The following is a 26518-nucleotide window of genomic DNA, read 5'->3' as shown; positions in this document are numbered from 1 at the left end:
GGCTGACCTTAGGGTGGGGCGAATCGTGGCGACTGCCCTGGGCCCCGCACTTTGGAGAGACCCGCAGAGCTGGGTGGAGTGGCTGTGGTGACTGTGCTGCTGCTGGCTTCATGTCCGGCCACTCGACACCCCCCCCCCCGAATATGCCGCTGGCTTCCTTGTGTCCGGGGCGGGGCTCCGCACCCTACTTTGGTTGCCTCTGAGCTGCAACCGGTGTGGCAGCCAGACAGAGATGGACAGGAAAGGAAGATTCCCCCCCCCCCCCCCCCAGGAAGAAGGCTTTTAGCTTTAGCACTTTGCTTAGGCTGACGGATGAAAGTCAGCAGTCAGGCTGGCAGCTTTCCCTGGGAATGCATATGAATGGGCTTCAGCCTCCCCTAGATGGGCCCACCTTTCTTGTCTAGTTCAGCTATTTCATTGACATAAGCTTTTTGCATGTTGCCAGAGTGCAGAATAGTCTGGGGAGATGGAGACTACCAGGGCAGCTGCCCTCATTCATGCTCATGGCCATTCTGCACTGCAGAGTTTTGCTGGTAGAAATCCAATTCTGGCAAAAATTTGAATGTGCCTATGCTTGGAGTGCCTCTGTGGGGGCAGAACCTCTGCTGACAAAGTTAAATTGCCTTTGCTGAATGAGGTAAGGCTTCTGCTGTTCTTCACCAGCTGGTAAAAGCCATGCATGGACACTCCCACACCTCTTGGCTATCACAGTCTCATCAGGTGATGGTGCTTCCCCAAGGTGCACTCTACTGTGTGCAGCTGCCAGAGCCACATGGATGTGTGTGGTGGTGGTGGTAGCTGATGTCTGCTGCTAGAACATTTGATGGTAGAAGCAGGTGAATGTGGACAAGGCCTGTGTGGAGAGCCCGCCCCGCCCTCTCAGATGTTGCGGCCTAAACCCAAAGCCCTTGCCTGGCTCCTGGGGTGTGCTGAAGGCCAAGTCTAGTCCAGGCCAGAGAAGACTCAGGAAAAATAAAAAAGAATAAAAAACAAAAAATTAAATTATATGTAGTACCATAATGCACCATCTAGCTGCAGCTTCTTGGCATCTTCCAGCACAAAGGTTTTGGTGTGGTGTCCCCAGCAGATGAGTTCTTATGGATGCAACTGAGGGTATATACATGCCTTCATTTTGAGGGTCAGTACGCACCTGGTACATCAAAACTGGTCCATATCTTCTTCAACTGTCCCTAGAGACTTAAGGTGTCTCGAGGTAGAGGAAGGAAGCATTGATAGGGTCTGGTTCCAGAGAAGCAGGGATGGATACCTTTCTGTTCAGACAGGATCAGGAAAGCACATTCTAAGAACCCTGCTTGTTTGCTTCAGTTCTCTGCTTTGTTTATGTCTTGTACTAGACCTCAGTCCCGGCCCCAGCTGGATCTGAAGTTCTTGCAACGTTTTTTGAGGATTCAGGCTGTCTTGTTTCCAAAATGGTCTTCCCAGAATGTGCTGATGTTTCTGACCCTGCTGTGTGTTACCTTGCTGGGTAAGTGACTGAACAGTTGGGACTGGGGGGTGTCTAAGCCTTGGTGCAAGCTTCAAGGCTCTACTGCTTTCTCAGACCTTCACTGTTCCCTTATGTTTGCTTGTTGCCTCCCAGAACAGTTGGTTATTTACCAAGTGGGACTGATCCCCAGCCAGTACTATGGCGTCCTGGGAAACAAGGACTTGTCTGGATTCAAAACTCTGACTGCGATTGCCCTGGTTCTCATTGTAGTCAATTCCACGGTAAGGGAGGCCTCTCCTCAAGTGCTTGTGAGGTAGGGAGAGCAAAGAGTCCTACAGTAATGAGGAATACTCTCCCTGGAAGGGTGGGAGGGAGCAGAGTGTAACCCCATGAGAGATAAGCCTCTCTTTGCTGCAGTGCACACTCTTAGACCAGCCTCCCCCTCCCCACCGAGAACCTGGGACCTTTGATAAGATATGGTGCTGTGTCCTGCTCTTGGGATCAAGTCCCTGGAGGGAGGGAGATGGTGCCATGATGTGATAATAAGATGTGCTGTAGGAGGCAAGGCCTTTGCTGCTGACTCGAAAGCTAGATATGAGGCATTCCCAGGAGCACCCTGCCTCTAGGACACTCCCTGCCCAGCATCACAGGAAGCATCTTGATGCTTGGGATGAAGCATAGGGCTGTGTTCAGCTGGCCCCATTGCTGAGGGATCTGAGGCTCCTCCTGCCCCATGTAGACAGCCAGTTGTGGGATGGGCCTATTGCCTTTTTGTCACTGAATCGTTCCAGTTTTTGGTGTGAAGTGATCGTCTTGCCTGCTTCTCAAGTTCTTTCTCTATCTTGCCTCTCCCCCCTCAGCTGAAAAGCTTTGACCAGTTTATCAGTAACCTGATGTACGTGAGCTGGAGGAAGACTCTCACTGAGGACCTTCACTGCCAATATTTTGAGGGCCAGGTGTATTATACTCTGAATGTGCTGCACGAGGACATCGATAACCCGTAGGCTGCTTGCAGCTTATTCCCACCTTGCTTGGCACCTACTGATCTTTCCCTCACTTTCTTGACATGTCTGGGTGTGGCTGCCTTGGGTAGGATGCTGATTGGAGCTGTGTGTGTGAGGGTGTGTGTTTCTACTTCATGTTTTTTCCAGAGGCGGGTGGTTCAGGCTTTCTGCCTGGTGCCTTGTGGGAGGCAGGTAGAGCTCTGTAGAGAACTGTCACTGCTGTACCCTACCCTCAGGTTGGCCAAAGGTGCTGCTGTTCTTGTATCAGGCCTCTGCTGCTGACCCCATCCATCTCTTTTTATAAGGCCTGGCTTCTCTCCTGGTAGGTGTGCTATGTTGTGGCAGGGGTCCTCTACCCTTCCCTTCCCTCTCCACAGTTCAGTACACGTAGGATTCTCTCCCTTGTTTATTTGGACCTTAAATTACCCATGATTTTAATCAGATGCAGGTCCTGACAGCAGAGAGAGGATTCTTTGGGTGCGTGACCTGTGGAAAGGATCAGAAACTGATTTTGTGTTTTGCAGAGAGGGTACAGTACTGGATAGGGGCTGCATTTCCCCCTTCCCCTTTTGGGCAGTGTTTGGGGTAGTAGTTGAAGTGGTGGGTGGAGAGCTGAATTCCTCATAACTCATCTCGCCAAACCCTGAGAACTCCTTTCCCAATTGTACTCCACTACCACACAGGCCACTATGGGCGGGCAAAATCTGGTCATGAGTTGGATCTGGCCAGCAGCGGACTCCATTTCCCAGGAGCCCCTGCTTGTGTGGCTGGGGCCAATTTTCCATGGAGACCCCAGCACCAGCCATGCTGTGATGCCATGGGGCTGGGGTTTCTGTGGAGACTGGCCCCAGCAGCACTGGCAGGCAGAGGGGGGCGCTATGCTGCAGTTGGGAGTGTGGCGGACTCAGCTGCTGCCGCCTGTGTAAGGTGGGAAGTGGCTGCAGCGGTGCTGCTGGGGGGGGGGCTGCGGAGAATTTTGGGGTGGCTATAGCCCTCCCAACACCCCACCTAGCGCTGCCCCTCCTGGCAGGGTTTGCAGCACAGCTTTTTATAGCAGTGATAGTGTAATTCAGAGCCAGGGCAGCACCACTATCTGCAGCCTACATGCCCTGGGCAGGGACACGCAGGCTGCGGATCATGGCTCTGACCTGGCTCTGGACTGCACTGTCACAGCTGCAAAATTCTAGCCCGGCTCTGGAGCAGCTCACGCCTTGCCAAGTGCCCTGCCACTGCTGCTGGGGCTGGTTTCCATGGAAACCCCAGCCTTGTGCAATCGCAGGATGGTGGCTGCTGGGGTTTCTATGGAAAGTGGCCCCAGCCATGTGGTCAGGGGCTGCTGGGAAATCAAGTTCAGCTGCCAGCCAGATCCACCATTTTGCCCACCCTGCTGTAGACAGCACTACAAGAGTTGCACTCACATAGATTGCACAGCTAAGGGACCCTACTTTGTCTCCTGTTTAAAAGTAAGTTCAGGTCCTGGAACAAATATTTGGAGTGAATTAAAAAGAACTGGTTATGTAGTAAGTTATGAGGCACTGTGACATTCACAGAGCCCTGCCCATAGGCTCAAGAATCTGCTTTTGACATGGATCCTTGCATACTTATCTCACTGGTGACCCCTCCTGAGGAACCAGATTGAGCCCTGTGATAAGTACAGGAAATGGCTGCTTACTGGAAGCTGTATTTATTAATGGTGACGTAGTCAACTGAGGGTTTTCCTGTAACTAAGTGATGTAGCACCATGGCTATGTGGGATGGAGGTGCAGGAGCAGGCAAGGAGGGAATGGATTTGAACCACAATCCCTAGCAATCGTGGGAGCTGCCTCCAGCAATATTTCTGGTGACTAAACTTTGTACTGGGTCAATAAGGCAAGAATGGGTTTGGAACTCAGTGCTTGTTGTCAAACTGTAGGGTGCCTCGCACATATAGAGGCCAATGCAGAGCATGCATTAGGCCAAAAAAGCATGTGTGTTGCCTGGTTATTCCTGCTGGGAGAGGAGCCAGAGGTCCTTTGTGAGTTGCATTTAGTTTTTATCCTTGGAGTGTGCCTGAAGACTCAAATGTGAATGAACCTGGCTCCACAGTTGCTTGGGGCCATCTGGCTAAGCAGCAGATTTGCAGATAAAGACTTGGGGGTTACAGTGAGCAATAAGATGGATATGAGTCAGCAGTATGCTGTTGTTGCCAAGATGGCTAATGGCATACCGGACTGCATTAGTAGGAGTGTTGCCAACCGATCAAGGGAAGTAATTATTCCCCTATACTCTGCACTGGTGAGGCCACATCTGGAATGCTGTGTCTAGTTTTAGGTCCACCACTATTGAAAGGATGTGGGCAAGTTAGAGAAAGTCCAGTGGAGGGCAACGAAAATGGTTAGGGGGCTGGGACACATGACTTCTGAGGAGAGGGTGAAGGAACTGGGCTTATTTAGTATGCAGAAGAGAAGATGGAGGGGATTTAATAGCAGCGTTCAGCTACCTGAAGTGGGGTTCGAAAGAGGACGGAGCTAGACTGTTTTCAGTGGTGACATGACAGAACAAGGAGCAATGGTCTCAAGTTGCAGCAAGGGAGGTTTAGGTTGGATACGGTATTAGGAAAAGCTTTCTCACTAGGAGAGTGGTGAAGCACTGGAACAGTTACCTAGAGAGATGGTAGAATCTCTGTCCTTGGAGGTTTTTAAGACTCAGCTCGACATAGCCTTGGCTGGGATGGTCTAGTTGGTGCTGGTCCTGTTTTGAGCAGGGGGTTGGACAAAGTGACCTCCTGAGGTTCCTTTCAACCCATATTTTCTGTGATTCTTTGGATCAGTGGTTAGAGCCCTTACTTGGGAGCAGACCTGGGTTCCAGTCCGCGTGCATATGAATGGCTGCTAAACAAAGTTGTTCTCCCTTGCCACCCAAGGCAGGACACATAGCAATGAGTGTGAACTTCAGCAAAGCAAATCTGCATCAAATCTCAGGAAGCCCTGCTTAACTGTAAGAGCAGTAAGCAGGGGATCAAGCTGCTGAGGGGAGTTGCAAAATCTTTCATTGAAGGTTTTCAAAAGGAGGCTGGGCAGGCACTGTCTGGGATGGTCCAGGAAGAGCAGTTCTGGATCTTTGCAGTGGGTTGGACTAGATCAGTGGTGTTCAACCTCTGGCCAGTGGGGCTTCCCACAGGTCTGGACATTTGGCATCAGGGAGCCATGGCAGCATTAATTGCTAACACATAGAACCAGATCTGGTGTGCAAGATTGTATCTGTAGACCAACCCCACATACTGACCCCATGCTGAATCTGGCCCGCAGACTGACCCTGCCCATGGGATCCAGCCTGTAAACTGCCTCAGTACCACTCATTCAGTCCGTGGGACTAGAAGGTTGAGTACCGTTGGGCTAGATGATGTCTTAAGGCCTTCCCAAACCTATGACTCTAATGATTTGCACAGTAACAAGGTCCCTAGGCCTTTGACAGAAACACCAAGCTTTACCACAGCAGCTCATAAATTCTTCAGCAGAATTAGTTTATTGGTTTGCTGCAATGTACGCTTCAATCCCATCCCCCACCCAAACACCTGCTGCTCATTATCAATAATACTTCTTCACAGAAGCATCTATGATGGGTTATCCGTGGGGAATCTGAGTGTGAAGAGGTTTCTTGTGTAATGTGAACATAATATGTGTAACAGCAGGTGGAACCAGGGGGTAGTCTGCAGAGCTCTGATGTCTGCAACTCTCAGAAAACCCCAGCCCCATGGGGGGCAAGGGAAAAAGGAAGAGGAAGCATGAGGCTGGAGTAAGGGGAAGAGAGAGCAGTGTGTACATGGAACCTGGTCAGCCCTACACAGAGGAGCTGGAGATCTCACTGGTTTGGTCAGCCAGGACTGTGGACTGAAAGAGCTGATATCAGACTTGGGGGCATCCGCAGGCTGATGTTTAAGCGCTCTAGGGACTAAAGGCTTGGTTGGGGACACATCCAGAAATATAGGAGAGAAATTAAGGTGCTGGGTATATGTTACCACAGCATTGATATTTCTTTACCTTTTACCTGTTCTCCCCAATTGACCTGTTGGCTTGTTACCATAACCTCTATGCTTTACTGTATAAAAGTGGGAGCTTCCCGTTGCTTCTTGTGCTATTTCTAGGGCTGTAGGATTGGCATGCTGGTTAGCTGGCATTATATGAGTCGAGCTCGATCCTATCACAGTTCTTTCTCACTCTGTCTCCTCTGCACTTGGGGAGATAAGGAATTGCCCTGGACATCCAGATACTTCTAGGTTCTAGCATGGCTTCTGAATCAGTTTTATTTATGTTGTGCCATGAATGTTGCTCAACAGATAAAGGAAGGAAAACATATCTGCTGGGAGTCCATAGTCTAAGTTAAAGTGTAACTTGAGGGCCACAGTTGCAAGCACTTCACAGAAACAAGGACAAGCAGCAGCAGTTAGATCAGTGTTTTCTGGCTGCAAAAACTTAAAAGCCATTGCTGCTTTGGGACTGCAGAGCAGAAAGAGGAGTGCTCCTTTGGCTTTCAGCCAGGCCTAGAACACTGCCTTCTGTTCAAGGCACTTCCTTCCTTGCTTGATGTTGACAAACTAGAAGGAGTTTGGGAAAGAGGAGTGGAAATGATCAGTAGCTGGAAAAATTGATTTATAGGGAAAGCTTTAAAATATCCAGATGGTGGCTAAGGGCCAGCATACAGTTCAACCAAAATTCAGTCTGCCACTAGACACAGTCTGGATGGGACCCAGCTATGTTGTTAACAGGAATGTGTGCTCAGGTCAAAAGTTTTGCATGTCACAGTGATTTTTGTAGAGCAGGTGGGCCCTGAAAAATGAGTGAGTGTGGCCAAGGGTGCACAGGCTGTGAACACCAGGGAAGGGGAGAGGTGATGGGGGAATTTATTGGGGTGGGACACAGAAGTTAGATGAAGGTAAGAGAGGGAACATCTTTTCTTGGTGAGGGCAGTGGCATCTTAATGAATCTCACTAGGGTGGGGAATCATTTCCCAAGGCAAGTGGTGGGAGCCCCGCTAGTAGCTTCCTTCAAAACTACACTGGATAAATCCTCTGAGGACTAATCAGTTGACAATCCTGCCCAGACCTCAGGGACCTGAACTGGCTGGTCCTCATGGGGATTTATTATTATATCTTGCTCTTGCTTTTGTAATTGGCTTTAAGAGTCAATACTGTTCTGTTGTTGAACAGAGACCAGCGAATCAGCCAGGATGTGGAGAGGTTCTGCAGACAGCTTAGCTCCATGGCCAGCAAGCTCATCATCTCTCCCTTCACACTAGCGTACTACACCTATCAGTGCTTTCACAGGTAAGTACTCTGCACCTTCTCACTGAAAGACGGTGCCTGATGGAGCTCATTTCATACTCTCTGGGGTGCTTCACTGCTCAGATCTTGGTCTGGGCCTTAGCATATTAGATGTGCAATTCCTGGCACTAGTGTGATGGAGGTGACTTTGACCATACTTGGAGAGAGAGTTCCCAGCCTGAGTGTACTAAAGTTCACATCCTTAAATAGCTGTGTAGCCCTGACTGCTTTCCCTACTGTAGTGTGCTGGAGCGTAGTTCCCCCTGGTTGGCTAGCTAACCTCTTTCCTTCTCCCCACTTAGCACCGGCTGGCTGGGCCCAGTGAGTATCTTTGGGTATTTTGTCATTGGGACAGTTGTTAACAAGATGCTGATGAGCCCCATTGTTTCAAAATTGGTGCAACAGGAGAAGCTGGAGGGGGATTTCAGGTGAGTGCATGGTGGAGTAGTTTTCTAGGGTTACAGTTTTGCTGTCCCCCCAAAAAATTATTTCCCAGCCCCATGTAGCAACTGGCAAAATCCAGAAGCACAGGAAAAACTGAACACCTTCTGTTCTGCACTGCAGCCTGGGGCAGCAAGCATAAATCGGTAAATCACACCTTCTAACTGAAGAACCAGAGCTCCCCTTTTGTATCCCCTCCCCTAAACTTATCCCAGCTGCTTTAATCTTTCATAACTAAGCCAGTTGTGTAGCTCTGCTTTATCTTCTTGCTGCTGAGCATGGTCCTCTCCAAATCTACCTTCTTTGGGCTGCAGAGCTCTTCTCTCAGTCTCCCAGTCATCTGTGGGGAGAGTGTTGGGAGAGCTCCTGGGCTTCCACCTGTTCTCCTTTACAGAGCACCCGTAGATCATCCTTGAGTAATGCTTATCCAGCCTCCTCTTGAAAACCTTCAATGATGGAGATTTCACACGTTGCTTAGCCAGTATGTTTCCACTGCTGCACTCTACTAACAGTTTTCGTGATATTCAGTCTGAACTTACTTTGAATCATAGAAAGTTTTGGTTGGAAGGGACCGCAGGAGGTCATCCACTCTAACCCCCTGCTCAAAGCAGGACCATCCCCAACTAGATCATCCCAGCCAAAGATTTGCCTAGCCAGTTCTTAGAAACCTCCAAGGATGGAGATTCCACCATCTCTCTGGGTAACCTGTTACAGTGTTTTATTACCCTCCTAGTGAGAAAATTCTCCCTCATATCTAACCTAAACTTCCCTTGTAGCAACTTGAGCCCATTGCCCCTCGTTCTGTCATCTGCCACCACTGAGAACAGTCTGGATCCATCCTCTTTGGAACCCCCCTTCAGGTATTTGAAAGCTGCTATTAAGTCCCCTCTCAGTCTCCTCTTCTCTAGACTAAATCAGCCCAGTTCTCTCAGTCTTTCCACATCAGTCATGTCCCCCAGCCCCCTCACCATTTTGTTGCCTTCCACTAGACTCTCCAATTTGTCCACATTCTTTCTGTAGTGGGGTGCCCAAAACTGAACACAGTACTCCAGATGTGGCCTCACCAGTGCTGAATAGAAGGGAATAATCACTTCCCTTGACCTACTGGCAACACAACTACCAATGCAGCCTAGCATGCTGTTAGACTTCTTTTATTGTCCACTATAACCCCTAGATCCTTTTCTGCAGAGCTACTGCCCAGCCAGTCAATCCCCAGCCTGTAGTGGTGCATGGGATTGTTCCATCCTAAGTGCAGGACTTTGCATTTGTCCTTGTTGAACTTCATGAGATTCCTTTTGGCCCAATTCTCCAATTTGTCAAGGTCACTCTGAATCCTAGCTCTACCCTCCAGTGTCTCTACCACTCGCCCCAGTTTGGTGTCATCTGCAGACTTGCTGAGGGTTTACTCTATGCCATCTTCCAGGTTGTTGATAAAGACATTAAACAAAACCGACCCCAGGACTGACCCCTGGAGCACTCCACTTGATACCAGCTGCCAACTAGACAGCAAGCCATTGATTACTACTCTGAGCCTGATGATCCAGCCAGTTTTCTGTCCACCTTACAGTCCATTCATCTAGCCCATACTTCCTTAGCTTGCCTGCAAGAATGCTGTGGGAGATCATAACTAAAGCCTTGCTAAAATCATGGTACACCACAACTACTGGTCTCCCTGCATCCCCAGAGCTAGTCACCTTATAGAAGGCAATCAAGTTGGTCAGGTTGACTGTTCCTAATCACCTTTTTCTCCTCCAAGTACTTAGAAATGGATTCCTTGAGGGTGTGCTCCATGATTTTTCCAGGGTCTAAGGTGAGGCTGACTGGTCTGTAGTTCCCTGGATCCTCCTTTTCCCCTTTCTTAAATATGGCCACTATATTTGCCCTTTTCCAGTCATCCGGGACCTGTCCTGATCACCATGAGTTTTCAAAGATGATGGCCAATGGCTCTGGAGTCACACCAGGCAACTCCCTCAGCACCCTCAGGTACATCCCATCTGGCCCCATGGACCTGTGCACGTCCAGCTTTTCTAAGTAGTCCCTAACCTGTTCTTTCGCTACTGAGGGCTGCTTACCTGCTCCCCAAACTGTGCTGTCAGATGCAGTAGTCTGGGAACTGACCTTGCCTGTGAAGACTGAAGCAAAAAGGCATTGAGCACTTCAGCTTTTTCTTCATCCTCTGTCACAAGGTTGCCTCCCCCATTCAGTAAGGGACCCACACTTTCCCTGATCTTCCTCTTGCTATCGACATATTTGTAGAAACCTTTCTTGTTACCCTTCACATCCCTCACTAGCTGCAACTCCAATTGCACTTTGGCCTTCCTTACTTTGCTGCAGCTTCAAGCCATTGGTCCATGTTCTGCTCTTTGCAAGATGAGAAAAGGTATTTCCCTATGTCTTATGGGAGGTCTTCAGATATTTTAAGATGGTTATCATATTCCCTCTTAATCACCAGCAACTTTCCTCAGAGCCTTAGTTCCCACAACCAGCCCACTGGACTCAATCTCATCAAGCCCTATCTGCCCAGTGCAATCTTCTGAATTCAGTCCACTGAGTCCCAATCTGCTAACTGGACCAGGTAGTGTCCCTGAGCCTCTGGTGTTCTAATTTTCCACCATTATTCATTTACCCATCTCTGCTGCTGCTGGTGCCTCTGCTAATGCATTGAAAGCTATGGAGCACAAGGTGCACAGAGCTGCTTTTAGAAGAGATCTTGGTCCAAGTTTGTTAATCGGTCAGCATGGTGCCTAAGATCTGTACAGCTCCTGTTTTTCCACCACCATGACCTGAATACACTTAACCTTCATGATATGACTGAAATTGCTCCCAATCCTAGGTTTTTTCATTCCCTGTGCTTCAGGCATTCTCTTCTTTTCTACCCCCTCCATAAAATTGCTGGATCTCTGACCAGGTGCACTGGAAGGATTTTACAGTTTCCACTGAAGTGTCCAGCATCCAGATGTACCAACGAGTGATCTGGTGCAGTGTGGGGATACCAGACTGCATGTGTTCTTATACCACTGGGATGAACTAATGGTAGAGACCCTGGGCTAGCAAACAGGAGCTGGGATACTCTGCTGTGCCAGGTGGTGGGATGCCCTTGGCTGCAGGGTATGTGCAGGCTATCAAAATATGTGGACATTTAGGCTGGTCTGGGATGATGATACCTGCACATTTTTCAGGGTTTTGCTGGCCCATGCTTAATGCTCCAGACCCATCCAGACCCTTTCCTGTATCCTCTAGGACTCTGTAGGGTTGGTGCTGTGGCAGGAGCAGGGATGGGTTTTCTCTGGCGGGGATATTCATTCTCCAGCCCAGTGGGGTTCCATACAGATCCTCATATTTTGCTTTGGGTTGTGCAGGTTCAAACACATGCAGATTCGTGTCAATGCAGAACCAGCAGCTTTCTACAGGTAAGTGAAGGATGCATCCATCTGTCTTCCAAGCCTAAGGATAACTGCTCAGCTCCAACCTCCCAGAACACTTGGGGAAGGGCATCACCTGCTGCCGTACCCCTGTCCCCCTCTGAGTTGCTGCTACTGCTCATTTGACCTAGTCCAGGGGTTGTCAGCTGGGAGTACTTGAGAAGGCCCTAGGGGGTACACTCGCGTGGGCAGGGACAGCACTGCCATGCACAATCCTGCACTGCTGCCACTCTACATTTGGCCGCATGCCACCCTTCACCCCCCTCCCTTGCTCCGCGTCCAGCCACTGTCCAGTATACTGACCCAAAAAGGTTGAAAAACCCTGACCCTAGTCCTTCCTTATGCCTCTCCCAGCTGTAATCCCAGAGGTTGTGCAGTCTCCTTTAACAGACAGTTCTCCGGCCCTATATTAGCACAACTAGATGTGTTACAGTCATACAAGCTGGGGAGGAACAACCTACCCTCACACCAGCCTTGGCATCTAGAGTAGAATTGTCCGGGGACCCACAGACCATGTTCTAGTGCTTAGCCACCATCTCCAAGCTTGGTTCCCCTTTTTGATTTCTGTCTCGCTGTACTACACCAACGATTCCTCTCCTTCAGGTAGGTATTGTCCTGTTCTCTAGTGCTGTACTGTTTTTCCCACTAACTCAGGTCCCTGCCCCCGCTTTCCTTTCCCCTTCCAACACTGTTTTTGCTGCTGTTCCCTGTACTAGGTTTTTCAGTCTGACTGAGGTGCCCAGAATAGTGTGTCCCTTCATAGGCTGCTTTTGCCCTGTGCTGTACAGTGTCTGCAGCATCTCCCAGCTCAGTGTTCGCCATAAATTTCATTCACATGCTCCTCACCCGCCTCTTTTAGATCTATAAGGCATTTCATAAGAATGGCTGTTCCCACCTTGATGTGGTCTGGAGTGGAGGGCTTGATTGTGGGCAGCTAAATATTTAACCATCTAGCCTGAGTGCTGGGAGATTGTTTCCTTCACATAACTCTAACACCAGGGGCTGGTCCAGCTTCCAGCACTCCACCACCTGCACTGTGCACATGGCTCACTGGCATAGTCTGCAGTGAGAATTTTTAACACTTCTCCCACTGCTGTTCTAATCCCTATCCAGGTGAATTGATTTAAATTGCTGTTTTTGCTCTTGTTTTGCAGTTGTGCTTTGTAATTATTTTTTTTTTGTTTTAAAAAGGTTCATTTTTTTCCCCCCTTCAGTCCTATCTTATTTTTGCTGGCAGGATTCCCTACTGCTATATGCAATAATAAAGCTAATCATACTCTTATTGTGATCCTTAATTTTTACATACTGTGTCATAGTAGAAAATAGTGGATAATGAGTTTCTAATTTATTTAACTACCCTGCTTACGATTTTTTGTCAGGCTGCATTGGATGGAAATTGGAATTCAATTAAAATTATGCACCAACATAATAGTTTTTAAACTTATTAGTTAAATTACCTTAAAATGCTGGATATAAAGAGGGGGGAAAAGGTAAATTTCCCAAAACAAATTCATTGATTTGTTGAACAAAAGGAATTGTAATTTTTTTGTAGTTATTATCCATCAGGGTGATAGGATGGATATATCACATCCACTCATTTTTATTCTTTGATTTGAAGGGAAAAAAACGAGCTTCTCTGCTTTATCTTCCAGTTGGTTTATCAGCTTTGAGTGAATGAGTCATAGCATTGAACTGAGGCAAAGAAAATGTTCTTAGCAGAAGAGGCAAAGGATGTCAGAAGCTGGTTTTGCACTTCAGGAAAAACTCTGGGTCTAGGTGTTTAGTCAGTGCCTTGCACTAGTTCAGTGGCTCAACTTTCTTTGAAAGTTGGAAGTTTGAATATTTATTTTAATTTATCATATTAGGTTGGAACCTGAACATGAATTGTGATGATTTTGAAATTAATTTGAAATATGCTTGTTTGTTTTTAAGATATAATTAAAATTAAATTTAATAATATGATTTTTATTTAAAAGAAAAATATGTCCCCAGTCTAGTTCCTTATGTTGCTACTGGGAGTGGCAGTGTATTCTGGGCATTGGGGTCTTCACTGCTGCATCATGTAGGCCTGCTCTGAGCAGTAATAGACTGTAATTGTCACAATAAAACCTGCACCCTGCTTGCACTGCCACTTCCATGGGGCACCAGGCAGAGATGTGCTGGAGGTAGAAAATCATCTAGACCAGTGACTCTGAACCAGGGTGTTACGGCATGGTGAGGTGCTGCACAATCCTTTTAGGGGTGTTGTGGGGTGCCGCACAATATTAGCACTGTTAGGCATGTCAACACTTATGCATGATTCACAAGATAAACCCAGAAGTTGCCAATAGGAATCCATAATGTCAAAAACATTCTGACTTGTGTGGTCTTTCTGAGTTCTTTACAACAAACGAATTGCTCTATTAGTTTTCTGTAGCCAAAGAAACAAGTGAAAGCAAAGAGCTGGCATTTTACAACAGGTGCCTTTGATCTGAAGATGGGTGCCTTGAGCTCCAAATGTTGAGAACCACTGAGTTTGGATGTTCTGGATATGTACAGCCTGTGTTCAAAAAGTAAATGTTTCAGCCTTTTCTGCTTCTTGCCACTTGGGGGTGCTGTAAACTATGAATCAGGAGAAACATTTCTCACAGAGACTTAAAATGAGGCATTTTAGTGCATGAATTGAGCTCTCTGGTACAAAGGTCTTATTTCTCCAATTGTATTTGGAGGTGTGCAAATCTGACAATATGGCAGTGACTGTGATGAGGTTAATGCTTCCTAAAGCAGGGGTTGGAGAGGACCTTGTGTCTTGATATCGAACTTATCAGGCAGTTTTAGGAAAATGGAAACTAGATTTAAAATACTTTCAGGGTTTGGCTTGGATGAGTGGTGGAAGGCTTGAAGACCAGAGCCAAACTATTCATGCACAAGGAGACCAGTAACCAGGTCATTTCAGTCCCAGTATAGCAACAGATGAAGGGGAATAGCCAGGTTGAGACTCCTGGGTTACAGAGCAGGTTTCAAGAGAACAGGCTGCCCTTTGCCTCCTCAGTTTACCACCTTGCTCCCCTTTCTCACTCCAGGAGCATAGCAGCCTCTGATTCCAAGAAGGTGTTTTGCTAAGGTAGAATAAGTACCTGCACTATTCAGGTATCAGGCCTTGTTGTCATGACTTAACTGTGCTTCTAGCTCTTCAGGTCGAATCCAGACAACAAGAGGGCTGGAAGAGGGTTTTTTTTAGAGCTTCCTGCTTCTACCAAGCGTCTCACCATGGGTGTTTAGTGCCTGGTGCCTGGCCTGGCCTGCCCTGGAATCACTGCCCAGATTCTGTGAGGATGGACATTTTCCATCCATCCATCCATCCATCCATCCTGGAGTCTGTAACGTTCTCGTTACTGCAGGTCTCCAGCTTATTAATGGCCTTGTGCGGATTCATGGCTTGTTTCTATCTTGTGTTGCAGAGCTGGGCGGGTGGAGCACATGCGCACAGACCGCAGGCTACAGAGCCTCCTGCAGACACAGAGGGAGCTGATGGGCAAGGAGCTGTGGTTGTACAGTAAGTGGTGAGGCATCTGGCAGCTTCATCAGGTTGGCAAATGGCTCTCAAGGGACAGACAAACATACAGCAGTGCTGGGTCCACCCCTGGCTGTCAGACCCCATGCCCCATGCAACAAGTTCAGCACACATGGCATGCCCGTATAAGATCTCATGGAAGAATGAAAGGGTGGAAAGGAGGGAACTGGTTAAACCAGAATACTAAAGCAAAAAATGGAATCCAGGCTGTAAAGTTGAGAGCAATATTTTGGATTTGCATGTGGAGGCTGGGGACCACTTTAGGAGTATGAGGGCTTGAGCAGGAGGTGCATCAAGGACTTATCTGAGCAGAGTTTGTCCCTCCAGGATTGGCACTGCCTGAAAATCTTGTCATTCATGTGCTCCCTGGAATACTTGATCGCAGTTTCAGCCACATCCAAGCTGGTACTTTAGTGCTGCAAGTCAGGGTGAAATCCTGAGAGCTCTGGGCAGTGTGGTGTTCTGTACCACCTAGATCCCCTCAATATTCCTTCCTGCATCCATGCATGGCTGGCCAGGTTTTGCCCCACTGCAGTGCCCTAGTGAGTGTGATGCTCCTGGGTGGCTGTTTCCTGCTCTGATGCCTGGGGAAGCTACATGATGGCAGATGGCTCCTCATCCCTGCTCTTGGGCTGTACTACAATAGGAGTTCCTCTGGCTTTCAGCACTGTCTCTTGTGTTGGTCTGTGGGGGAGGGAGGATGATTGGGAGTCTCTGCAGGGTAATAACTCTGACTGCTCTGACTAGGCCCAGAAACTGGATATGGATTTGCCTGGGATAGAGGGTGCTCACTGCTCCGGCTAATGTGTTTTGTATCCAGTTGGGATCAACACTTTTGACTATCTGGGGAGCATCCTGAGCTACGTGGTGATTGCCATTCCTATCTTCAGTGGTGTCTATGGAGACCTGACTCCAACAGAACTGAGCAGCCTGGTAAGCAAGGTGAGCACAGTATAATCTCTGAGGGCAGGGCCCACATTTGGTCACAAGCACCCAGAGAAAAGTAGCACAGACTGGCCTAGTCATGAGGCTCGGTGGGGCTGAGTACAGACAAAGTAATATCTGGAAGGGGCTGGAGTCCTGTCTGCTGGCATTGAGAGCAGAGTGAGCAGCACACAGTGGGAGGGAAGTGCCTGGACACAGGAAAGAGGTGGGTGACCCTCAGGAGTCCTGGCTGAGTGTGGATAGTCTCCTGAAATTTTCTTGCAAGAGGGAGAGAAGGGAGCCCTGAGCCGGCAAACTCTTAGATGTGTGATTTAACCTGAAGTATGTGAGCAGCACCAAGGAGTTTGTGCATCTGTGGAGGGTTAGTTCTGTGACTAAATGTATTACTAGCTTGGAACTTCCTACTTTGAGTGAAAAGCCAGGTTCTGCTGATCTAGTAAGCACCAGAGAAGGACTGGGGCTCACACAGCACTGTCAAGTTCCCTGCTTCTGCTGATTGAACAGAAACCACAGCAGCTGCCCCCCTTGGCCAGATTTTATGTTCTGTATATGTTCCTGTGTTCGTGCTGACTAGAAACCTGAAATCCTATGCATTCGTTGCTTTACTAAAACCCTAGATAGGGCCCTCCAGAACCTGACATGTTTCCAGCTGGTCAAAACCTGCTTGAGGCTGGTAATGTGTTTAAAAATAGTCCACCAAGAATTCCAGGCTGCGAAGCAAGCAGAGCTGTCCAAGAGCAGCAGCCGTCTCCCAGGGCAGTGGCAGGGAAATGGTCATCATGAATCTTGGAAAGGGCACTGACCCCAGCACTGGCAGGGGTCACAGTATTGCCTGACAGAACTTAACAGGACTTAAGGATGGACTAGCTGTAAACAGCTGCAGCTTGTTTATCCACCGTCTCCGGTAGGGCTCTGGTAGCTCTGTGGGACAGGATTCTTTGCATCTTAGACAGCACTGAGCTCATGACTCATACTAACAATCAAAGCTCAGTGCTGTCTGAGATGCACGCACTTTCATTTAAAGGTTGTAAAGGCCTTGACTCTTGTACTGGCTGGTTCTTGAGAGCTGGGATTGTTACAGGGTCACGTGGGAAGTGCTAGTCCACATGTAAGAAGGTTTTTTGGCAGGTGCAAAGTGATCCCCAGGACCTTCTCTTCCCTGACTTCTTCCACAAGGTCTCTGTGCTGGTCACTGCATTCCCTCTGCATTTGCAATAAGCTGATTCTGTTCTGCAGTCTAAAGGCAATGGGCTGGAAGGGGCAGGCAGGAATGGTGGAGGTGCCAGAAGGGGTCTCCCCAGGCAGAGTTCCTGGCCTGAAGTAGGAGGAGCTCTTCTCAGGTTCTGGAATATGCTGCTCCTTCATGGTCATCTTCCCTGTATTGGGTCATCTCTTCTGGAGCCTGACTGACCATCTAGTCCTACTCCTGTACCTTCCTGTGGCTGCTGCCTGTGCCTGAGCATGGACTCCATCACTGCTTGCTGGTGGTGGAGGTGGGCACAGCAGCTTCCACCCTGGTCAGTGGTGCCTGAGCTCTGCTACCCTGGGTGTGTGTTTCTCCCACAGAACGCCTTTGTCTCCATCTACCTCATCAGCTGCTTCAGCCAGCTCATTGACCTCTCCACCACTGTGTCTGATGTGGCTGGCTACACGCACAGGTGAGATTTGCCTTCCTTTGACCCCCCCTTTGCCAGCTGCTGACCAGAAGGGAAAGAGCTCGACACAAAGGGGTCCCCATTTTCAAAAAGGGGAGGAAGGAGGACCCGGGGAACTGCAGGCCTGTTAGTCTTACCTTGGTCCTAGGGAAGCTGTCTGAGAAAATTATCCAGGAGCACATGTGCGAGGGACCAGCTGGGGAGATTATGCTTAGGGGCAACCAACATGGATTCATTAGAGGAAGGTCCTGTCAGACCTACCTGGTTGCCTTTTATCACCATGTCACAAAATCCTTAGACACAGGTGTCGCGGTGGATGTAGTCTTTTAAGACTTTGGGAAGGCCTTCAACACAGTCTTGCCCCATTCTCATTAAAAAATTAGGCGACTGTGGCGTCGATGCCTACACAGTCAGATAGGTCGGAAATTGGCTGGAGGGCTGCACCAAGAGAGTGGTGGTGGACGGGTCATTTTCGACCTGGAGGGACGTGAGCAGTGTGGTCCCCCAGGGCTCGGTCCTTGGGCCTGCACTTTTTAACATTATCAACAACTTGGACAAGGGGTGAAAAGCACCTTGTTCAAATTCGTGGATGATACTAAGATGTGGGGAAAGGTGGGCACGCTAGAAGGGAAGGACAGGCTACAACTAGATCTGGACAGGTTATAGGGGTGGGCGGATGAGAATAGGATGGGATTCAATACTGACAAGTGCAAGGTACTGCACCTAGGGAGAACCAGCACCATACCTACAGGCTGGGGAACTCCCTTCTAGTCAGCACAGAGGCAGAAAAGGATCTTGGAGTCGTCATTGATTCCAAGATGAACATGGGCTGCCAATGTGAGGAAGCAGTCAGGAAGGCTAACCGCACCTTTGTCATACATCCACAGATGCATCACAAGCAGGTCCAAGGAGGTGATCCTCCCCCTCTATGCAACATTGGTCAGGCCACAGTTGGAGTACTGCGTCTAGTTCTGGACGCTGCATTCAGGAGGGATGTGGACAGCATTGAGAGGGTCCAAAGGAGGGCCATTCTCATGGTCAGGGGGCAGCAGGGCAAGCCCTACGAGGACAGGCTACGTGTGGGACCTGAACCTGTAGAACCTCTGCAAGAGAAGGCTGAGAGGGGATCTAGTGGCCATCTATAAACTTACAAGGGGGGACCAGTGGGGAATGTGAGAGTCTCTGTTCCCCCGAGCACTGCCAGGAGTAACTAGGAATAATGGCCACAAGTTGACTGAGAGTAGGTTCAGGCTAGACATCAGGAAGCACTACTTCACAGTCAGGGTGGCTAGGATCTGGAACCAACTTCCAGGGGAAGTGGTGCTCGCTCCTACCCTGGGGGTCTTCAGAAGGAGGCTATACAATCACCTAGCCAGGGTCGTTTGACCCCGTCATTCTTTCCTGCCTGTGGCCAGGGGTCGGACTTGATGGTCTGCTCAGGTCCCTTCTGACCCTACCAACTATGAAACTCCAGTGCAGAGCAGCAGGGAGGGTCCTGATCTGGGGTTCTGCATAGGAGGGAAGTACTTTTCCAAGGCAGGGTCCCCCTGTAGAAAGGAAATCACTAGTCTGGGGTTGCCTCATGTCCCAGGTTTGCATATTTGTTGTTGGCACTCAGAGGCCCCAGCCCTGATTTGTGCCAGATGTGGAACATGCACCTAACCCTAGGCAGTCCCTGCTCTTGAGAGCTCATCCTTGAGCATCACCACACTGGGCTCTTGTCTGAGGTTATTTTGGAATAGGGGTGGGCTGGGATGGCAATTGCTGAGGTGGGGATTCCAGTAACAGACAGCAGCCACTGAGCTGCCACTGCTACTGGTGCCCATGCCCTCTCCAGGCCAGGAGAAGACACTAAAGCAGACATGCCTTTTCCCCAGCATTCCTCCTGAATGCTTCCAAAGCTAGCTGCTTCTTAGGAGGATATTATTATTTTTAAAAACTTCCCCAGCTTCCCTAACCACTTCCTTCCCTCAGCCAGCACGAAAGCATGTCCTGTTGCTTACCTCGGTAGCTCTGTGGGACAGGATTCTTTGCATCTTAGATAGCACTGAGCTCATGACTCATACTAACAATCGGAGCTCAGTGAAAGCAGAAGCTGAGCCAGGGAAAGGCAGCTGGTATTAGTCTGTTCTTTTCAGCTCTGACTGGTTTACAGGATTGGGGAGCTGCAGGAGACCCTGCTAAATCTCTCTAGGAAATGGAAGGATGACTATTTGGAAGCCAAAACCAGCTGGGACTTGGACAAGTGGGGCTTGGACAGGTGAGTGTCTGTGGCCAGTACTGACTGTGGCATGGCTACTTACTGAGTGTGTGGCTGTGTTCCCAGGGTGTGGGGAAAGTCTGACAAGTTATCTGGGCATCTTGTACCTCCTGGTGGGTATGGCAGGATTTCTTCCTTGACCTACATTCCAGGAATCTCTTCTCCAAGCTACTCCCCTAGATACTCTAAGAAGGGGCTCTGCTCCCTGCATGTTGGAGAGATTAGTGCAGGTTAAACCACCACTGTCACCAAAACTTCCCTCAGGTGGTAGGGTTTACTTTGGGCCCTGGGATTCTGTAGATTCATGTAGCTTACGTAGCCAAAGGAGGGCCAGATGCTGCTTGCCAGCTCCAAGGGTTAATAATAAAAGCCCTTTTAATGGTATGGAGTCATAGTTTCATAGTTGTAGGGTCGGAAGGGACCTTGACAGACCATCAAGTCCGACCCCCTGCCATGGCAGGAAAGAGTACTGGGGTCAAACAACCCCAGCGAGGTGTTTGTCTGGTCTCTCTTAAAGACCCCTAGGGTAGGAGCCAGCACCACTTCTCTTGGAAGTTGGTTCCAGATCCTAGCCGCCCTGACAGTGAAGTAGCGCCTCCTGATGTCTAGTCTAAGTCTGCCCTCTGCCAGCTTGAGACCATTATTTCTAGTCACTCCTGGTAGTGCTCGGGGAACAGGGACTCTCCCAATTCCTGCTGGTCCCCTCTGACTAGTTTGTAAATGGCCACTAGGTCCCCCCTCAGCCTTCTCTTGTGGAGGCTGAACAGGTTCAGGTCCCTTAGCCTCTCCTCGTAGGGCCTGTCCTGCTGGCCCCTGATCATGCAGGTGGCCCTCCTCTGAACCCTCTCCATGTTGTCCACATCCTTCCTGAATTGCGGTGCCCAGAACTGGACGCAGTACTCCAACTGCGGCCTGACCAGTGTCGCATAGAGGGGGAGGATCATCAACTCAAGCAGGTCCAATGAGCATCTGTGGATGCATGACAAGGTGCGGTTGGCCTTCCTAAGCGCGTCCCCACACTGTCAGCCCACGTTCATTTTGGCATCAGTAATGACTCCAAGATCCTTTTCTGCCTCTGCACTGACGAGAAGGAAGTTCCCCAGCCTGTAGGTATGTTGCTGGTTCTTCCCCCCCAGATGCAGTACCCTGCACTTGTCAGTGTTGAAACCCATCCTGTTCTCATCTGCCCACCCCTGTAAACTGTCTAGGTCCGATTGCAGCCTATTCTTCCCTTCTAGCATGCCCACATTCCCCCACGTCTTAGTGTCATTTGTGAATTTGAACAGGGTGCTTTTTACCCCCTCGTCCAAGTCGCTGATGAAAATGTTGAACAGCGCAGGCCTGAGGACCGAGCCCTGGGGAACCCCACTGCCCACATCCCTCCAGGTCGAAAATGACCCGTCCACCACCACTCTCTGGGTGCAGCCCTCCAGCCAGTTAGTGACCCAGTTGACTGTGTAGGTGTCGACACCACAGTCCCCTAGTTTTTTAATGAGAATGGGGTGAGAGACGGTGTCAAAGGCCTTCCTAAAGTCCAGAAACACTACATCCACTGCTACCCCTGCGTCTAAGGATTTTGTGACCTGGTCATAGAAGGCCACCAGGTTGGTCTGACAGGACCTGTCTCTAATGAACCCATGTTGGTTGCCCCTAAGCATAATGTCCCCTGCTGGCCCCTCATGGACATGTGCCAGGATAATTCTCTCAAAAAGCTTACCCAGGATCGAGGTAAGACTAATTGGCCTATAGTTTCCTGGGTCCTCCTTCCTCCCTTTTTTGAAAATGGGAACCACATTGGACCTTTTCCAGTCCTCTGGCACCATGCCAGAGCACCACGAGTGCTCGTAAAGCTGTGCCAGGGGTCCCACAATGACCTCTGCTAATTCCCTCAGCACTCTGGGGTGGAGATCATCAGGACCAGCTGATTTAAAAATGTCCAGTCCCTCCAGAAGTTCCCTGACTAGGTACTCACTGACCCTAGGTCTGGGTGTGCCTCCCCTGGGGCCTATGGAGGTCCCGGTGTGGGGGGTGACCCGGTCCCTGCTCAGGAAAATGGAGGCAAAGAAATTGATAAATAGGTTAGCCTTGTCATCTGGTGTGACAACCAGATTTCCTAGCGTGTCTTGCAGAGGCCCCACATCACCAGGCTGTGGCCAGCTGGTGCTTACATTCCTATGGTCATCACCTCTGCTCCTGTCCACCTCCCATTGTTGATTTCCTCTTGCTGTGTTCTGTTTACAGACCAGTCTGTAAGGTCCCTGGGGTCTGGACTAGGTCTTGTGTTTATGCAGTGCTCTGCATAGTGGGTGCCTGACCCTGACTGGGAGCTGAGGACACTGCTGTAAAGGCTGATCCCTTCCTGTCCCCATTGGTGAGGTTTGTCCCTCACAATGTGCTCCCTGTTTTTTGTTGCATTTCAAGGTCTCTTGCAATAGGGCTTCCACTGCTTCCTTAACATATTGACCAATATGGGCTGTTTATACAGTATTCTTTTGCATGTGTTTTTTCCATTTGGGCAGTGGATGGGGGGCAAACCCAGTTTTTGAAAGAGTGGAGACCTAAGCAGTGCTCAGAGCAACTCTATATGGTCTACACTATTTCATATATGTGGGCTTTGTTGCCAGCTGAGCAGGTGTGATGAGGCTCAGCAGGGAGCCAGTGTAGATATACCCCAAGAGGTCAACCTTCTCACTGTTGCCTTCCAGTTGGCAGCTGCCATGGCAAGGAACTTTCAAAAAGGGGAGCTGGAGATCACATTCTGGTGCTAAAGGTTTATTCTAGCAGGATTTTATTCCCCCTCCAGCTGAGTGTAGGGTTCCCAGGGATCTTGTGGGCTGGCTTAGGCGGTTCTTGGAGCCAGAACCCCTGCTGCATGTTGTGGGTCAGTGCCATGGTTCTGTCCTGGGTCACAAGTTAGTCTGTTGTTCTGTGGGGAAGCATACTACTGCAACTGGTTCTCTCTAGCCTTGCAAGTCAAGTCTCTTTTGGAGGTGTTCATAAGGTACCAGTCACCAGGATTTTCAGGCTCCTGGTTATGGTGTTGGGGAAGGCAGTGGGAAAGCAACTGCCACTTACCCTGAACTCTTCTCTCTTCCCTCGGTCTTGGTGGCTGGGCAGCAGCAGATCTGAAGAGGAGATGGTGCCAGAGGATACAGCTTTCCTTCTGGAGAGGGTTACGTTTGCAGTCCCATCCTCAGGCAAGCTGCTCATCAAAGACCTCAACTTAAGGATCTCGCACGGGAACAACCTGCTGATCGTGGGGAACACTGGCACAGGGAAGACATCTCTCCTCAGGGTCCTTAGTGGCCTTTGGGAAAGCACTCAGGGTAAGGGCTGTGACTCTCCAAAGCATTGCCCTGGACACACAAGGTGGGGCTGTCCTAGGTAAGTCAGGAGTGAAGCTCAAGCCTTGTAGTTCTGGGACAAGCAGTGCACATGAGTGTGAGTGCTGTCAGGGCTGCATTTGCTCTGTCTTCTCTTCTTTTGCTGTGCTCTGACCTTCTTATTTTAGTGCATTGTGTTGCAGATCAGACCTCTGCTCCCCAGAAGCCTGGTCCCTGCCTGGTGCCTGTGTCCTGCTATTGCAGGCCTGTGCACTGAAGATGGGGTAGGGGAGGAAGTGAGGGGATGGAGATTTGGGCTTGTACTTGGTATTGACAAGACTCTGTCTCCTGGATTTGTGCAGGGAGTGTCTCCATGTTGACATGCTTTGGCCCCCATGGGGTGGTGTTCCTGCCGCAGAGGCCTTTCTTCACTGATGGAACCCTGAGGGAGCAGGTGAGTCCCTGCCTGTGCCTGTCTGTCACAGGAGGGGCTGGGCTCTTTCAGCCTATTTGACATCCAGCCACACAAAAGCACTGGTGACTCTTGCAGTCCTCAGGCTTGGGACAGGCCAGGTCAGGCAGCTCTGATGTCATGGACCTATATGCTGCTTAAAGGCCTGTAGGAGAGTGTTCAGGTGTGACTGCTTCCCTCATTCCTGGCTCTCCCTAGGTGTTAGAGGCTGTGTGTGTGGTTGGAATGAATCCCCACATCCAGCTTCCTCTGATGTGGGGTGTCTTTGGTTTATTTAACCAGGTGATTTATCCTTTGAAGGAGATTTATCCGCTTTCGGGTGAGTAGAATTCACTGAAGTATCTAACAAGTGATCTGGTTTTCCGTTCACCTCTATTCCTTTAATTCTTCCCTTCACGCTATGCTCTAATTGGAGCTCAACCTGAGATGTGAACCTCAGAACTGGCTTAGGCATGTAGGAGTTAAACTTTTAGAGAGACTCCATTAAAAATGAAACTAGAGGAAGTAGCAAATGCTCCTCTCCCTCCCCCCCTGCCCTGTGGCCCCTCTTTAGAGCTATGACTTTAGGCATGGTGTTGCTCCTGCTACTCTGGATATAGTGGTAATAGTCTTTGTCCTCTAGGGTCTGCAGATGATGAGAGAATCCTGAGGTTCCTGGAGCTGGCTGGGCTGGTGAGTCATTAAGGTAGCTGACTGGAGCCTAGTGGGGTTGCTCCATCTCAGTCTGACTGTGGGGATGCTGTGGTGTTTTGTGTATCCGAGCCTGGCGGCACTATACAAGGATATACAGGTCCCAATGAGCAGAGATGCTGTCCCTAATCAGGACAGAACGCTCCCTTAGAAATCAGCAGATTAAGCATACTGCTGGAGAGTGCAGCTGAGGAGGTGGAGATGTGTCAAGGACAGGGGTGACCTGGACGCGAAAGATGGGTGTTACAGGGTGAAAGCGATAGATAGGGATCATAGCCTGAGGGAGGTGACTTTAGCCAAGGAAAGCAGGGGCTGGCAGTGGGAAGAGGAGAGCAGCAGGGAGGAAGGGAGATATGTTCAGGACTGTTTTGTGCTCTCTCCTTTTGTGCCTCTACAGTCTGACTTGCTGGCAAGGACAGGAGGTCTGGACCAGCAGGTGGATTGGAACTGGTAAGGCTGCTACATTATCTACAAGTGGATTTGTGTAGGTCTTGGTGGTGGTGTGGATGAGTCCTGAGCCCCCCACACACACTTGGTTCACAAGTGGCATTTTCTCTGCCTCCATAAAGACAAAGGAGAGGGGAACAGTACTGGGGAATAAAGATGTCAGCTCAGCATTGTGGATCAGGACTTGCATCCCCTGCTGTTATGTTAAAGGTGGATAGTCCCTTGTGTGTTCAGTTACCTCCAAGGTGATCTAACATCCCTGGGGCTGCAGAGCCACTCCTGAGTTCTGGGCCTAGTAGCTCTGAATGCTATGCTGGGGAGGGGCTGGTGCCTTATATAGGGGCTCAGTGGAGGAGGGGAGATAACTGAGTCGGCATCTCTGAAGAGGTGCTCTCATGATTCTCCACTGCTGATTGGTGGTAATTCTGGTTCTTGGTCTTGCTGCAGGTATGATATCCTGTCCCCAGGGGAGATGCAGAGACTCTCATTCACCCGACTCTTCTATCTCCAGCCCAGATATGCAGGTGAGTAGTTCCAGGCTGGAGAAGAGCAGGTACCTTCACGGCCCTGGAGGAGTGAAGTGGCAGAGGCTGTCTACAAAATTCCTTTTCCTTTGCTAGCAATATCCTGGGTCCCTTGTGCCATCTGAGTCATGATTGAAGCAGGTTCTCAGAGAGACTGTTTTAAGTTAAGGGGGTGTGTGTGTGCATGCACATTTCCTCACAAAAGGACATTTGAAGTGAAGTTTTTTTGCCCTAGATTTAACTATGCCTTGTAACTTGCTCTATGTGCCCAGCAGATGCCCCATGAATACACATGATTCTCAGTCAGTGTGTTGTTCATTTATAGTCCCATTAACTTTCACAGAGCTGCCAGACCAAAAAGTAGCAAATACCTCCCCTGTTAGACACAGAAGAGCAATAAAGGAGAAATTAAGGGGCAGGAGAACCTGGCCTACCGCTGGGAGTGGTGTCTATATACGGGTCAGTAGTACTTTTCCACAAATGTATTAAAATATCTGGCTGTGATCAGTGACTGCTTCTGCCCCCCTAAGCTCATCAGGACTGCATGTCTCTGTGGGGCCCTCTACACACACAGGTAAAGGCATGATAGGATCTAATGTGCAGTCCACACAGTGACACCTGCCATGCTACATGTACATGGCAGAAGGTACAATTGTGGGATCATGCATTATTGCCCATTCCACTTCATTGCTGGTGCATGGGGGAGCCTGGGATCAGGATCAGGATCTCAGGCCCCCCTTATGCCAGCTCCCGTGGCTGAGTCCTGCAGTTGTCAGGGCTCACACCAGGGCAGCACAGGGCATGCTGCCGCTGCTGTGAGGTCCACAACTCAGGTGGCTCCCAGCAGTGGCGGGGCTCTTCTCACTGAGCCCTGCAGCCAAGGAGGCTCACACAGGAGGCAGTGTTCTCCCTACTGTAAGCCCTACAGCTGACAGCACTGCCACCACTGCAAGCCTTGTCAGCTGTGAGGCTGGCAGTGAGTAGTGTTCCCCTGTGGCTGGGAGCCCCTCAGTTAATGGGGCTCCCAGCCACAGGG

The 26518-nt window shown here is 49.6% G+C and overlaps 1 protein-coding gene across 10 annotated transcripts in view; it reads left to right on the top strand.

Annotated features, from left to right (window-relative positions):
- ABCD4 (ATP binding cassette subfamily D member 4) overlaps window positions 1-26518 on the top strand; it is a 30878-nt gene that overhangs the window by 965 nt on the left and 3395 nt on the right. For 2 of the 10 annotated variants that reach the window (XM_059723083.1, XM_059723084.1), the window contains exons 2-15: window positions 1356-1486; window positions 7637-7753; window positions 8053-8178; window positions 11551-11601; window positions 15054-15148; window positions 15987-16108; window positions 17678-17769; window positions 19922-20026; window positions 23144-23352; window positions 23712-23803; window positions 24104-24140; window positions 24444-24493; window positions 24909-24961; window positions 25406-25482. In XM_059723083.1, coding sequence (XP_059579066.1) covers window positions 1431-1486; window positions 7637-7753; window positions 8053-8178; window positions 11551-11601; window positions 15054-15148; window positions 15987-16108; window positions 17678-17769; window positions 19922-20026; window positions 23144-23352; window positions 23712-23803; window positions 24104-24140; window positions 24444-24493; window positions 24909-24961; window positions 25406-25482 — 1282 coding nt within the window. In that variant the 5' untranslated portion in view covers window positions 1356-1430. Of the gene's footprint in view, window positions 1-617; window positions 638-1355; window positions 1487-1600; window positions 1729-2307; window positions 2448-7636; window positions 7754-8052; window positions 8179-11550; window positions 11602-15053; window positions 15149-15986; window positions 16109-17677; window positions 17770-19921; window positions 20027-23143; window positions 23353-23711; window positions 23804-24103; window positions 24141-24443; window positions 24494-24908; window positions 24962-25405; window positions 25483-26518 lie in introns of those variants that run through there. The other 8 variants (XM_014611281.3, XM_019488706.2, XM_019488705.2 and 5 more) reach the window with 8 other exon arrangements.

This window comes from Alligator mississippiensis, chromosome 2 (assembly GCF_030867095.1).
Source record: "Alligator mississippiensis isolate rAllMis1 chromosome 2, rAllMis1, whole genome shotgun sequence".
In the NCBI taxonomy this organism is placed as follows: domain Eukaryota; kingdom Metazoa; phylum Chordata; order Crocodylia; family Alligatoridae; genus Alligator; species Alligator mississippiensis.
Note: the sequence above shows the minus strand (reverse complement) of the source record. Positions and strands in the feature narration are given on the sequence as shown.